Here is a 14,235-nt window from a genome sequence, read left to right as displayed (position 1 = left end):
ACAACTTTAATGGGGCATTTTTTGCAGGGACAGGGGTTGTATAGAGATTTTAAAAAAAAATTGGGGGGAAAATATTCGGAAAAACCCGCGCATGGCAACCCATTAAACCACGACCAAAACCCGGGGAAATATCGCAATGTGTACACGATACCCAAAGACACTCCATCATGGCAACGAATGAGAATAAATGACAAAGTGCTTAGAAAATCATATTGGAAATATTTGGATGACTAGCTTACTTGTTTGAATCAGTTTGATATTTGACCATTTGCCTATAGATGGCGTTCCAATTGTAAGAGACACAAGTTTCACAACAGAATGTTTTAATATTTTCAGCATTAATAGTGTTTGAAGATGATTCTAAATGTTTATTTATCACACACTTGTGCTGGTTTTGCGTAAAAACAGTATTGCAAGATAAATGTAGCATAAAGACGTGCTAAATGTGACTGTTACACTATATGCGTGTCAATGAAAAAGTGATTCTTTTTTGCTATAAACTGTTCTTATTTTGCCAATGTGATCAATAGAATATTATATTTGTGTAGATTCAATACTAATTTTATTGAAACCTGTTGAATAAAACAGGCCGGAATAAAACAATATTACGCTTGACAGAGGCTTGCATAATATAATTTTATTTAACTGGCTCATATTAAGTATTAAACTCATTTGATATTCTCTATTTCTCTTTTACTTTCTTCCAGATAGGGAATAGTAATGCTGATCGGTTTATGTGTATGCTATGTCAGTGCTCATTACGTTATAGATAAATTCAGATAACTATAGATCGAAGTCTTGATGTACAGTAGTATCCTGAAGAGTGTTAAAAAATAGTTACTGCTTCAAACATTTCCATCAGCCTTTATCTTTACTACGCCAGATAAAATGTAATGAATAATGATAACTAAATGTATTTATTTTATGCTTATGACCATTGCGTACTAAATAGTGTTTACTAAACAATTCACAATAGGTAATTCACAATAGGTAATAAGTTATGAACAGATTTTAAAGTTCTATTATATTCACTAGATTATCATATTATTTCATGTTTTTATGATTGAACTGGTAATTATCTTGACAAAAATAAAGGGAAACTATTTGAAAAAGAATGCAGGGTTTGTTCTTTTGTTTAACAAAACATAATGAAGACTACCGTATATTGAAATATTTTAACTAGTCTGAACAACCCACCTATGCCTGCTTAAGTTTGGACCTCAACCTTTTAGCCCTAACCTTTGTAGGAACAGTCAAAAGTAATATTCCCGGACTGTGAGTTTGTTATATCTCCAGCTATTTTATAAACTCCGTAACAGTGATCCCCCTTTGCTTTGCTTAACTGACATCAAGTTTTTTTTTATCAAGATTTCATCCAGAATAACTATTTTGATTGCAATATATTTTCATGTTAATGAAATTGAATGGTAAATTCAATAATAGATTGTTTAATTGTATAAACAGGGCTTTCATTAGATTTCAAAAGACTACAAATTGAGATTGTAAGTCACATTATATAGGCAAAGAAGGAAAAGCATATTTTTGGAGTCACAAGCCAAAATCAAGGAACAAATGACTCCAAAGCGTCCACTAATGGAAGCCATGTGTAAAGAATTTAAAAAGATAGATATCATAATGCGGATACTCTTGGTACTTTACATAACAGATTGTGACCTCATGGTTAAGTGAAAGTAGGATGCTGGCAATCTAGAAAAACTTTTTTTGAAATTTTGTGACCAGTATTGTGTTCATTTGATGAATAAGTTTGGTGTCAATTGTTTTAAGCTAACCTGTCACAAAGTGACAAATTGAAGGTCAAATTTCTTCTGTCAAGATACATGTAGGTTTTTAGGGGCATCTGTGGCCGAGTGGTTAAGGTCGTTGACTTCAAACCACTTGCCCCTCACCTCTGTGGGTTTGAATCCCGACCAGGACTTTAGATTCTTTCATGTGAGGAAGCTATCCAGCTAGCTTACGGAACGTCGGTTGTTCTACTCAGGTACCCGTTTGTGCCTGAAATAATGCACGGAAGGGCACCTGAGGTCTTCCTCCACCAGTAAAGCTGGAACGTCGCGATATGACCTATACTGTGTCGATGTGACGTAAAACCCAAAAACAAACAAACAAACAAAAAAATTGAACTGTTAAAAACGCTTTACCACTTTGTCTTCAGGAGAGCGCTTTTGGGCAGATGGTCTTCTTGTTTTCTAAACATGTAGGTTTTCAACGAGATTATTATATTCAGAAATGTTGGTGACCTTGTGCCCATAAGAAAAGCTTAAAGCATTCTTTTCTAATCTGTTTAGTGCATTATCTTTCCTATTTGAATAACATTAATACTGTCAGGTTTCCAGCTATTTTGGGAAGAGGTCCCTTGCATGATTTGGGAAAAGATTATCCGACCTTTATGGGTAATTGGGAAATTAAAAAAAAAAGAGGGCCATGATGGCCCTAGCTCCCTCATCTGACCCATCAAACTCATCCGAACAATTACCTTAAGACAAGCATTCTGACCAAGTTTCATGACGGGTGAGTCAAAAATGTGACCACTACAGTGTTAACAAGGATTATCCATATTTGAGCAGTGTGACCTAGTTTTTTACCCAGGTGACCCATATTCAAACTTGACCTAGAAATCATCAAAACAAACTTTCAGACCAATTTCCAGGATACTTGGATCAAAACAGTAGCAACTAGAGTGTTAACAAGATTTTTCTATTTTTAGCTCCGGTGACCTAGTTTCACATGTGATTTCAAACTCATCCGTGCAATATCCTAGACAAGCATCCTGACCAAGTTTGATGATAATTGAGTCGAAAATGTGAAAAGGTTTTTCCATATTTGAGCAGTGTGACCTAGTTTTTTACCCAGGTGACCCATATTCAAACTTGACCTAGAAATTATCAAAACAAACTTTCAGACCAATTTACAGGATACTTGGATCAAAACAGTAGCCACTAAAGTGTTAACAAGATTTTTCTATTTTTAGCTCCTGTGACATAGTTTTTCATCCGAGATGACCCATGTTCGAAATAATCCGAGCAATTTCTAGACAAGTTTCCTGACCAAGTTTGATGACAATTGAGTCAAAATTGTGACCACTAGAGTGTTAACAAGGTTTTTCTATTTTTTGCTGCTGTGATCCCAGATGACCCATTTTTGAACTCATCCGAGCAAGTTGTTATTTTTTGAAGTTGGGGAAGAAAAAAGGAGGCTATTTTGCATTGGAAATGGGCTCATTTCTCCACCCCTGGTGAAAGAGTGAAAATGCCTAGATTGTAAATTGAATGGTGTAATGGCAAACTAAGAGATAGGAAAGTTGCCACTGAGTTATGATAGCCAGGTAATCTTCAATTTTTTTGTTTTTAAGAATTAATTTTTCAGTAAAAATTTAGTAATACTTAAGTGGAGGCATGGCTGGGTGGTTTCATATGTCAGAATAGTCATCATAATATAGCAAGCTGTTGTTTCCAGCTGAAAGAAACTTTGCCCTACTTGTTCAATACTGGTTGATTCCAGGAACAAATTCTAGAGAATGAGTACTTTATATGCTTATAGCTTCCTACATCACATAGGACTGGAATTTCTATTCAATCTAAAGCATTGTTGCTACATGTAAATTCATTCTCTTCTATAAATAATTAAGTCAATCAAATAATTTAGGAAAGGAAAACCACCAACTATTTGGGCCAGTGGTTGGCAATATTTACTTCTCCAATCAAGTTTTCACAAGCCCAAAATATTAAACATTTTAAAGTGGGAAGTAAGATTAAGAATAATAACCTACACAGTTATTTTGTAATTTTACTTCCTGATTCGAGGATAAATTAGTTGCTCTGTTTGAAATTCCGTCATTTCATTTTCAGAAGCTTAGTTGGTTTAATTGCTTATTGTTCTCGGACCAGTCAGTTTTTGGAGAATTTTACAGGCCTGGCTTAAATTCTACTAGCCATTTCATTTGCCAAGCTGACTAAAGCTTAATAATTAATTTGTAGACTGATTGAGAAAATATCACAACACAATGCAATTAAGACAGTTCAGCATTATGTTTTTTTTCGTACACAAGAGGGCTTAATGGCAAGCATACATAGGTAAAATCTGTGTTAAACATCATAGGTTATCAGCATACTACCAAAATATACTTCAACTCATTCAAAATACATGTCAATACAAAATCAATCAATTTTAACCAAAAATATATTACTACATGTAATGATGTATGTTCACTGATACCAAGTTAATAGTATCAATAAAATATTTTTTGTAAGTATTGATTGATTTTGTATCATTATGTTTTCTGAATCGGTTGAAAAATATTTGGGTAGTATTGAGGGTCCTAGGGGTGGTACCATGTCCCTTGGGGGTAGGGCTTGGTCCCATGCCAATAACCTGTCTCAAACATCTGATTCTGCCATGCAACAATTCATCTGAAATGTCTCAAATGAAATATTTGGAGCCATATTCATAAAAACGGATATTTAAAAGATTTTTTTAATTTTCTAAATAAAATGTACATGATACAACAACAAAACATTAATTAGCTGTCTGTGTGAAGAAAATGTGTCCATGTTCAATATAACCGGGATTATTTCCTAGAATAGTATCATAACATTAGATGATTGGTCATGACTTAATTGTATGATGTAAACACAGTTTTGGTATGAACAATAATAATTCTTAATATTGCTAACTGAAACCTTCTTTATAATTCATAACAGACAGTTTTGTTGGATATCCTCTTTCTGAATGGTTGACCATGATCACAATATACACAAAACTTCGGAGAAGGATGAAGAGTCTGTCTAACACAATGTACATTATAAGTTCTAACATCCTTCTAAACTCCCTGAGTCAATTCTCGTGCTCCGACTTCACCGAGTATTGATGATCAGCTGATGCTGTAACCTGCACCGTCACAGTTGTTGGCGGTGGTGATGGACAAGTAACTTCACCAACGTTCCCAGCATGCGCCAGAAATAAATCTTTTAAAACACTTAATTCCTTTGACAGAATAGTGACCTTCTGCTCTAGCATCTCATTCTCCTGTCGCAATTTGTCGACTTGTGCCAGAGTTTCCTTGGCTTTAGCACGGCTCTTTTCACGACTTTTACGGACAGCAATATTGTTCCTCTCCCTTCTCAATGAGTACTCATCACCTGATTTTTCAATCTTGGCTCTTTTAGCATTGGGTACAAATTCATCTGAATCATCTGAACTCTCACTTGTTGGGAAAGGTTTCTTCATTGGCATTTTCATCAGCTGTCTCGTAATTAAACTCTTGCTATCTTGATGCAGACATGAACCTGAAGGTAAAAAAAAAACTTTGTAAGCAACAATATATAATATATATGTGTCCAATCAGTGTGAACATTCCTATCTAAATGTACTTTTTATAGTATTTTAACAATAAATTCATTTTTCACTTATCAACAGTTCAACTTCACACAAATAAGTGAAATACTAACCAGTTTACTTTCAATCAACTGATACAATTTATAATTGTTTTAAGTTGTTTGAAAACAATTTAAATTTCTGAGTCTTAATCAACCTGCTAAATATTTATTATAAAGTGAAACTGTTCATTTCCAGCTAATGATATAAATACGAAACACATTTCTATTCAAAATGCTGATGCAACTAAAATGGAATACCAATCATTGAATCAGAATGGTAATCCAGTATTGCGCAATAGTGGTGAAATCGTGAAAATTCGTTTATTATTATAAGTTAGTTTATCACACTAGCCCTTTAGTACCAAGAAGAGGAGACCCCATCACAGAAAGGTAAATACATTATCTTATGACTTCTTATTTCAATACATTTTGAAGAAAATTCACTGACAACACAGCCAAATATTCCTGTTTTGGTTTGTTTCCGTCAACATTACTAAAATCCTAAGTTGAAACTTTCATCGACAGCGTTCAAAGGAGGCACAAATTGAAGTTAAGTCTTTCACTTCACTTTGTTTACATATTAATAGACAATATGCACACCTGCAAATAGAAGTTATGATACATTACCTTTGAAAAAAGAACTAAAATATCCTGAGATTTATGTCGACGATCGATTTATTTCCTGACGCAATTAATTGTGTACCAGCGTGGCTCTTTACTATTAATGCCTAAACACGAAAATATGGGAACCAAGAATAACGTCATGAATATCTACCAATCATAAGCTCGCGATTAATTTAGATCCAGACTTGCACCGCACTGACTATATTTTGTTGTTGTTTTTTTTTTATTATTACAGATAATTGATTAAATGAACCAATTTTGAAAATATTTATGGATTTTACATTGAAAAAAATGTAAGAAAACAAAACAATTAAAGCGAAAATAAATTTTCCATCTTCAAATTCCCTTTTCAACGGAATGTCAGACATTTCACTCCCAAGACCTTTCATTATTGAGACGTTTCACTCCCAATACGGTTCACAACTAGACGTTTCACTCCCATTCTGTCAATTGTATGTACGTTTCACTCCCAATTTTTAGAGATGTTTACTAGGAAAGTTAACAAATTTTAATTTCATTAATATCAAACAGAGTAAAAAGGAAATTCAATTTAATGTTTCATTTTGTTGATTTAATACGAATTATTAGAAGATTACTCATTTAATTATGGGTTGAGTGATAAGAGGTATAAATGAAAGACAAATTACTGAAATAGCACTTTTATTATACGTGTAACAACATAAGGAAATTCTATTTATAGTAAATTAAAAAAAAATAGAATAACATAGAAAGAACAACAAAGACATATTATAAGTATCAGTTTAAATATTGAAATCACTACCAGTAAAGTAATTAATATTATTCAAATAATAAAAAATATCAATAGATTAAATATATTGACTATATAATGATTATTTTTTTTTTTGTAAGTCTAACTCTTAAACAATGAAATGCGAAACACGTGTATAAAATAAATTATCTTTTAAAATTATTTTCTTCATCAATTTTTAAACAGTAGCCATTAAACAGACTTAAAGTAATTGTGGTGTTATCTCATCGCCTAAATTAGTTGAATAAACACTGAGACAATCAACTAACAGTTTGACACCACTATTAAATCAGTTGTATAAACACTGCACTTAAGCATCAACAGTTTACTAATCAGTGGTTTATTGGACCATTAAAATATTTTTTGACAACAGCCAATTTAAACACAGAAACTTCTCCATAAGTTTTGTTTATATAATAATGAATTTTAGTCACATAAAAATGATTATACATGACAAATATTGAATAAAAGTCCCAATGCTTCTAATCTAATTTAAAGTTATTTCTGATTTCAATGGCCATTAAATTTTTTGACATATATCGCAAAAGTACTGTACTGGCATTAAATAATTTAACATTTTTTATCCCATGTTTAAAATTAACAACAAAAAACACATTACTCGAAGTTAATTATTGACACAAGATTGTTCTGCTTTAAATTAAAATTGCCTTAAAATAGGCAGCCTATTGAGTCCATGTTTACAAAAGATCAAATAGTTAGTTATATTACAGTGTTATTTTAATCAAAAATAGTTTTTCTTTAAGTGAAATAATGTGATAATTGCACATATGGATTAAAAATAGAAAAAAAAACACCTTATTTCAAAACAACAATAAAGAAGATAAGATAACTGAAATTATAGGACTTAAAGTACTGAGTTTTAAGTCATTGACAAAAAAGTGAAATCCCCCTTTTTAATTTATTTTTATTAAATTTTATGGTATATTTTAGTTTAATTTAATTCAATATTTTAGGTTTATTTCAGTATATCATAAGTATCAAAATAATTTTGGTATAAAAGGGAGTGAAACGTCTTGGTGTGAACCGTCTTGGTGTGAACCGTCTAAATTATGAAATGTCTGTCTACTTTTTCAACGGGAGGCAACCGAAATACCACATACTTTCTGTTTTCTCTGCGGCATTTATGTCCCTTTGACCGCTAATGATACGTGTTTCGTCATAATAATTTACGTAGAACTAATTAATATTTATAGATCTAAGTCTCTTTTATGTTATTTGTTTATTTTTTGTTTGTTTTATTTATTTAAATTGGGGGGGGGGGAGTGATTGTTCTTCAAATGTGGCTAGTTAAAAAAGAAAAAGAAAAAACTACGTTAAATGTACTGTTTTTTTAGGATAAATTAATTAATTTAATTTTAATATGAAATTGCACATTCCACTTGGTGAATATGACATGCATTGCATTTGTGCCTATCTGTACATATAACATGAAAATCATCTTATTTTAAGGTAAGCCATTTCCGGTTATCTTGGTTACATGACTTACTAGCATATGATAATATGAAAGCGAGTGTGATCAGAATAAACAAAATTGAAAAGTTATGAATATACGAGAAACGTGAACTTACAAAGTATTTGTGGACAAACCCTCTGACACAACGATTTGCTAAAGTAGGACCTTTCTCCATATGAAAGACCCTGGCTAAAGATCTCAACAGCAGCAACAGCCACCCACTTAAGTTTTATTAATTGATCAATGTCAGTGCTTTTTTTACAATAATTAATACTTATATATATATATATATATATATATATATATATATATATATATATATATATATATATATATATATATATATATATATATATATATATATATATTATATATATATATAAATTCACACATATTTTCACTTACGGGGGCCCATATATAAGACCGAGTTGAGTGGCATTATTTCATGCAGTCAGTTTTTATATACGCCACTATATAGGCCTATAATGAACATTTCCATACAACAGAACTAAGGGGTACTAATTTATATATATAAACTATATATTTGATTTTACCATAGGTGAAAACATATTGACTAATAACATAAAACCCCATAATAAATATATACATTTGTGGGACATATATCATTTACTACTAAAACCGGCCTACGGGCACTATGTTAGAAGGGTAGCCTACGCCCCATACATCGTTTTAAACATGCCAGAGTTGCGAGGCCTTATGTATGCCCCACATTAAATATACACCCCACAAGTATGGTCTCAAATATATATATATATATATATAATATATATATATATATATATATATATATATATATATATATATATATATATATATATATACTTCTTAATTATGGGTGACAGGACTGTAAGCCTCTACTTCTAGCTTGACAATTACTGGTATATATGCATAGTAAGTGTATAAAGGTGTATAAACATACGTTTCGGGCGAATTAAAATTGTAGAGTTGGCAAGTAATCAAAGTTATATATATCAATCAATGAACTATAATATTTTTAAAAATCTTTCATAATATATAGCTCTACTGTAGGCTTACATGTCTTTCTATTATTATCTATATATGTGCATACTGTAATATAATTTATACAAAGAAAATAATTATGTAAATCCCAAGAAAACGAAAAAACAAATATTTGTTAAGTGAAATCTAACTTCTGAAAGACTTTTGAAAAAAAAAACAATTTCAATTGGTGAAACATCCAAACGAATAGTCCAGCTACACGCCTGTGATTCACGATATACCTGAAATCTCCATTAAACCATATGATTTGGGCTACTTGAGTCAGACGATATCGTTTCATCGTAAGTTTATTTTTAGAAGTTAATTAATTAAAAGCGATTCCCATGTCAGTTTTAGTAAAAAATTGGTCAATACTATTTGAAGTCTAAAACTAAGTCATAGATTCTGACCTACTTGGAGGTGATCGATATGACGTCAAACCAGTCGCATGTGCCAATTACTAAAGTCTAATAATAGTAACATCAGTAAATTTCTATTACCTCATATGCTAAATTTAGTAAGGCTTTCCTCCGATTGACGTCATAGGACTAATACTGAAAAATAGTTCTTGGAATATCCACCGTTTTAATTGTTTATCTTGGGGTAAAAAGTAAAAGTAAAGAAATTTTCAAATTCAATTATATTTATTTGCTATATTTTATTCATTAAAGGATTGTAAGTACATTGCCAATATGAAATCTAAATATAGAGCTATTAGCGTATGAATATGTGACGTAGTCACTTTGATTAAGAGTGTATAAATATGCCCCTCACTACTTTCACAATCATTGCGAAATTCGTCTTTGAACGATAAACACTAAAAATACAATCACGGAGCTAAATAAGCTACGAAACTGTATTCTTTATTTAGGGATCTAGAAACCGCAGGTCTGGAGAATTTAAATTTTGTTTTTGCTGACTCTTTAATAGATTCAACATGCCAATCAAGCAGGACCCAAGAATCATCTTCTCCAGTGATGGAATCACCGCGCATGTATGAAGAGGGTGAACCGGACATAATTTTTAAAAAGGACTTATTTAAGCCAGTGTTTACATTCACAGAAGAGAGCCAACACGCTCTTAATCTTGATCCATCACTTGAAAACGTGGTAGATTTACAGGATTTAATAAATACTGCGATCCCAGCTCTGGAGAACGAAGAGGGACCGATAAACTTGGATAACATATTTCCTGCAAGTGACCTTGACCTTGTCGAGGGCCACACCTCCAACTATCCACTGGGCAATCAAAACAATTTCTTGGATATATCCAAGGTAAATATCTTGCTTTCACTTATATTAAAGTTATATCGATTTTAGAATGTTTCACATTATGACATTGGTTAAATATTGACGATTATTTACATAGGTTGTCAAAACAAGTCTATTTATAGAACAGCACGTGACTTAAAGTTATTATCTAGTACACAAACAATTTTATCAATCGATATTTGTGTTTGAGTTGAATTATTAAACGTTTATAGTTTAAGGATTAATTAAATAGATTTATTGTATTTTTTTCATAATATAACACATCAAATGTTCATAATATTCTGAATTATTTTGTGTTTGATATTTTCAAGATTTTAAGAAATAATCCATTTAATAATTGAATTATACGATTATTAAAACGAACATTCTCTCTTCTTTTTCCAGTTTGTGCCTGAACCAGTGCAAAACATCTGCATGACTAATTCTGAGGAGGTTTCAAGTACAACCAGCGGCAGTGACGGCAGGCAGATTCTGACGATCAAGTCCGAGGACTTGGATCTCACTGCCTGCAACCAGCAGGACGTCACTGTTGGGGCTGAAGACGACGACTATTCATCTTTAGATAGTTCCCGTGCTAGTACACCAAAGACACCAATCGTCTACGAGTGCAGGAAACCAGGCCGCAAACCATCGGCCGGCGGACCTATACGACCAAGAAAAAGGGAACCAAAGAAAGACACAGCTGAGTACTACGAAAAACGAGCCAGGAACAACGTAGCTGTGCGTAAAAGTCGTGAAAAAGCCAAAATAAAGCAAACTGTCACCGAGACTAGAGTTCAACAACTTACATCAGAAAACGACAGACTTCAGAAGAAGGTTGACTTGTTATCCAAAGAACTAACAGTGCTGAAAAGCTTGTTTATCAATGTTGGAGCATCTTTACCAGAGAACTTTGAAGAAATTCTCAGTAGATGACCCAAACTGTTGGACATATAAAACTTTCATTAGTGACATTGAACTTTTATCACATTTTATCATAAAATGCATCCCACCTACTTACTGTTGTGAATCATATGCAGACTTGTTTTGTATTAGTGTAGACCCTTTCTATAGTCATAATATTTTATACTTCTTTATACATATTTATACATCTCAACAATGTTCTCTATGTAGTTTGCATGTACTTTACATAAAACTTGGCAACAGAAAAATAGCATTTCTATTTCATTTAAAATATTGTCATGGCATAGAATTATTGTTAACAGTATTTATTGAAATTGTTCATATGTTTATCAATGAATATGATGACGTAACGGATCAAGCATGTTTAATGGACCAAGAATTTGAAGAAATCCAGTGTGAATGCAATACGAATTTTAGCTGGAAGTTTTGTACACACAATGATAACTTTATTAGAATATGTACTTGCATGTTTTTAAGATATGTTTTATTTTGTACACTTTGTAATGATCTCTTTGCATTAAAAAAGAATCGTTACAAGTTACCATGCTTTGATTATATTTATGTCCCCTACATAAAAGGATAATTGTATGAATAAATTCATTAAAGACTAAAATAACTATTTCAATACTAATTTCTTAGTTAAGGACCCCACAGTCTGATTTAAGTCAGCCCCTATCTATATTAACGAAGAAATAACTTGAGTATATAACTTAAGTCAAATTGAGGGCACCATTGGCTGCTATTAAAAGACAAGTACGTTTTAGTGGTGTAAAAGTTATGGTCATTTTGTACAGTATATCTATGTTATAAAAAAAACCTTCACATTCTTCTACTTTGATAGGTATTTATCTCAAGTTGTAGGACTATTATAAATCGTAATGTCAACCGTAATGACCATGACAATTTGTCAGTGTCTTTTTGTCACCCTTCTCTTTCACTGTTCCCCCCATTAGCTATGTAAATGGTGCAATACCACATTTTTTTTTCAACACGTAAAGAGCGGTTCAGCTCAGCTGTTATGATAAGGTAACTGAATGTCACCAAAAACCAGGCCGTTTAGGGAGCCGTTTAATCTAACTGCATTTTGTTATGGGAGAATATTCATCCGCGTAAAATCATTTACATCATGCTATATAGTAGCTTAACTTAAGAACGCAGTTTACAGCAATGTTGCATCAGTCTCATCCAAGATCTATATTTTATCTATTTTTAGTTTCTACGGAATTAGATCTTTTTAGTTTCTATGGAATTAGATCTATTTTTAAAATTTGAACTATTTAGAAAAGTAAACCAGAACTCAAACAGTCAGTGACATTAAACATTTGATACAACGTCATATAAGTTCACAATAAAAAGAGGTCAGATGTTGATATACATTTTATATCAAAATATCGGAACAAAGAAGGGAAAACATAGATAAACAATCAACCCAGTTTTAGCACGATTACAGAGATATTGTAGTCACGTGACATTATTTGTCTTATTCAAATATGAAATGATTTGAAAGACCTGGTCTCCCGGTCACATATATTTAAAGTTATTAATTAGGTCTCTGTATTGGAGACACCCCTTCTCCATTTCTGTCTATTCTATAAAGTTTATTAAAACATTATCACCTATAACAAACTATGGGTGTATCTGTGGGGCCCGTGCTAGTTTTTGTAGGACATACAACGCAATCTGAACAGATATGTTTTGTTTCTCTTTTTTATTAAGACTAATTGACCATTACATGTATATTAAAATGCTTAATTAAAGCATTCGTGTTTAGTGCAAAGCGATCTCATATAATTACATAAATGTACACGCACATTTTAAGATAAATGTAAGAACATATCACATAAACCACAGAGCTATATCTGTAATATAAGTCTCTGCATAAACACATTGCATCTCCTTCAGATTATCCTATTTCTTTAATCTTATATCAGATAAAGTACGTACGTTTTCTTTCTCCGTTAAAATTATTTGTTGCAGAAACTTTCAAAGATAGCCCGAGTTATATATGTGTTAAATGACTTGTCGATATCCATGTTGTTTCCATATGGACTATTTTATTTTAAAGCAGCATTCCTCTAGATACACGATAATTTTCATGATTTTTTTTTATTTTCTTCAAAATTTTTTTTACTCATACAGCTTTAATACGTAATTTAGTGGACATTTTATTGTAAGAGTGTTGTTGAATATGTAAATAAAAACAGTGGTACATATTAAAGGAAGGCGATTTGTATAAAGAGCTCTGTTTATGTGTAAACTTTATTGTTGTCTAGTGGATCATATACGTGCATGCTTGTGTTGTTTGTCTCGTTCGATTCATACATGTATCATATTCTCTCTGCTTTCCATTAAAATAAACGTTATTTAACTTGTGCGTTTTGTTTCTTCGTTCTTTTTATGAATAGCGGTGGTCGTTATGTTGATTTAGATCTTATAGCAAAGTAAAACTGATATAAAATTATTGTTTCCGCTTTGGGACTGTCAAACAAAAGCAGGCCGGCTATTTACATAAAATTTTCCACTCCGTAATGTACATTTTTTCCAGATTAGTTTCAATTTTATTTAATTCTAATTACTAATCAAGCGTTTCTTCTGGATATACATGTACACATTTAGTAATGATCGCAATATAGTCCTCAGATAACCATCGGGCACTGTTCCTATTTCACGTGACTAATCGTGCGTTGAGATGCTGCGCTCTCCAGAGCAATCTCTCAGAATCTAGCTTTAACACGTCAAAATTTTTTGACTAGTGTTGTTTATTGTCATTTCCTCGGAAAA

General features: G+C 32.0%; 2 protein-coding genes across 4 annotated transcripts; one reads left to right on the top strand and one right to left on the bottom strand.

The window, feature by feature from the left end:
* Positions 1 to 4,477: 4,477 nt before the first annotated feature.
* LOC132739835 (CCAAT/enhancer-binding protein homolog 2-like) lies at positions 4,478 to 9,550 on the bottom strand. Of its 3 annotated transcripts, none has more exons than XM_060727646.1 (2): positions 9,523 to 9,550; positions 4,478 to 5,303 (listed from the first exon to the last, which is right to left on the bottom strand). In XM_060727646.1, exons 1-2 carry the CDS (start codon positions 9,533 to 9,535, stop codon positions 4,852 to 4,854), a joined length of 465 nt encoding a protein of 154 aa, XP_060583629.1. In that variant the 5' UTR covers positions 9,536 to 9,550; the 3' UTR covers positions 4,478 to 4,851. The 3 variants fall into 3 exon arrangements, with proteins under 3 accessions (XP_060583629.1, XP_060583630.1, XP_060583631.1); XM_060727647.1 differs by lacking the exon at positions 9,523 to 9,550 and adding an exon at positions 6,021 to 6,178; XM_060727648.1 differs by lacking the exon at positions 9,523 to 9,550 and adding an exon at positions 5,466 to 5,610.
* A 508-nt stretch (positions 9,551 to 10,058) lies between these two features.
* LOC132739834 (uncharacterized) lies at positions 10,059 to 11,995 on the top strand. The gene is made up of 2 exons (XM_060727644.1): positions 10,059 to 10,554; positions 10,936 to 11,995. Exons 1-2 carry the CDS (start codon positions 10,258 to 10,260, stop codon positions 11,464 to 11,466), a joined length of 828 nt encoding a protein of 275 aa, XP_060583627.1. The 5' UTR covers positions 10,059 to 10,257; the 3' UTR covers positions 11,467 to 11,995.
* The last annotated feature ends 2,240 nt before the right edge of the window (positions 11,996 to 14,235 follow it).

The sequence above is a fragment of the Ruditapes philippinarum genome, unplaced genomic scaffold (assembly GCF_026571515.1).
Source record: "Ruditapes philippinarum isolate M1 unplaced genomic scaffold, ASM2657151v2 ctg1401_1_1_1_1, whole genome shotgun sequence".
Classification (NCBI taxonomy): domain Eukaryota; kingdom Metazoa; phylum Mollusca; class Bivalvia; order Venerida; family Veneridae; genus Ruditapes; species Ruditapes philippinarum.
The sequence above is the reverse complement of the archived record's forward strand: the minus strand, read 5'-3'. Positions and strand labels throughout refer to the sequence as shown.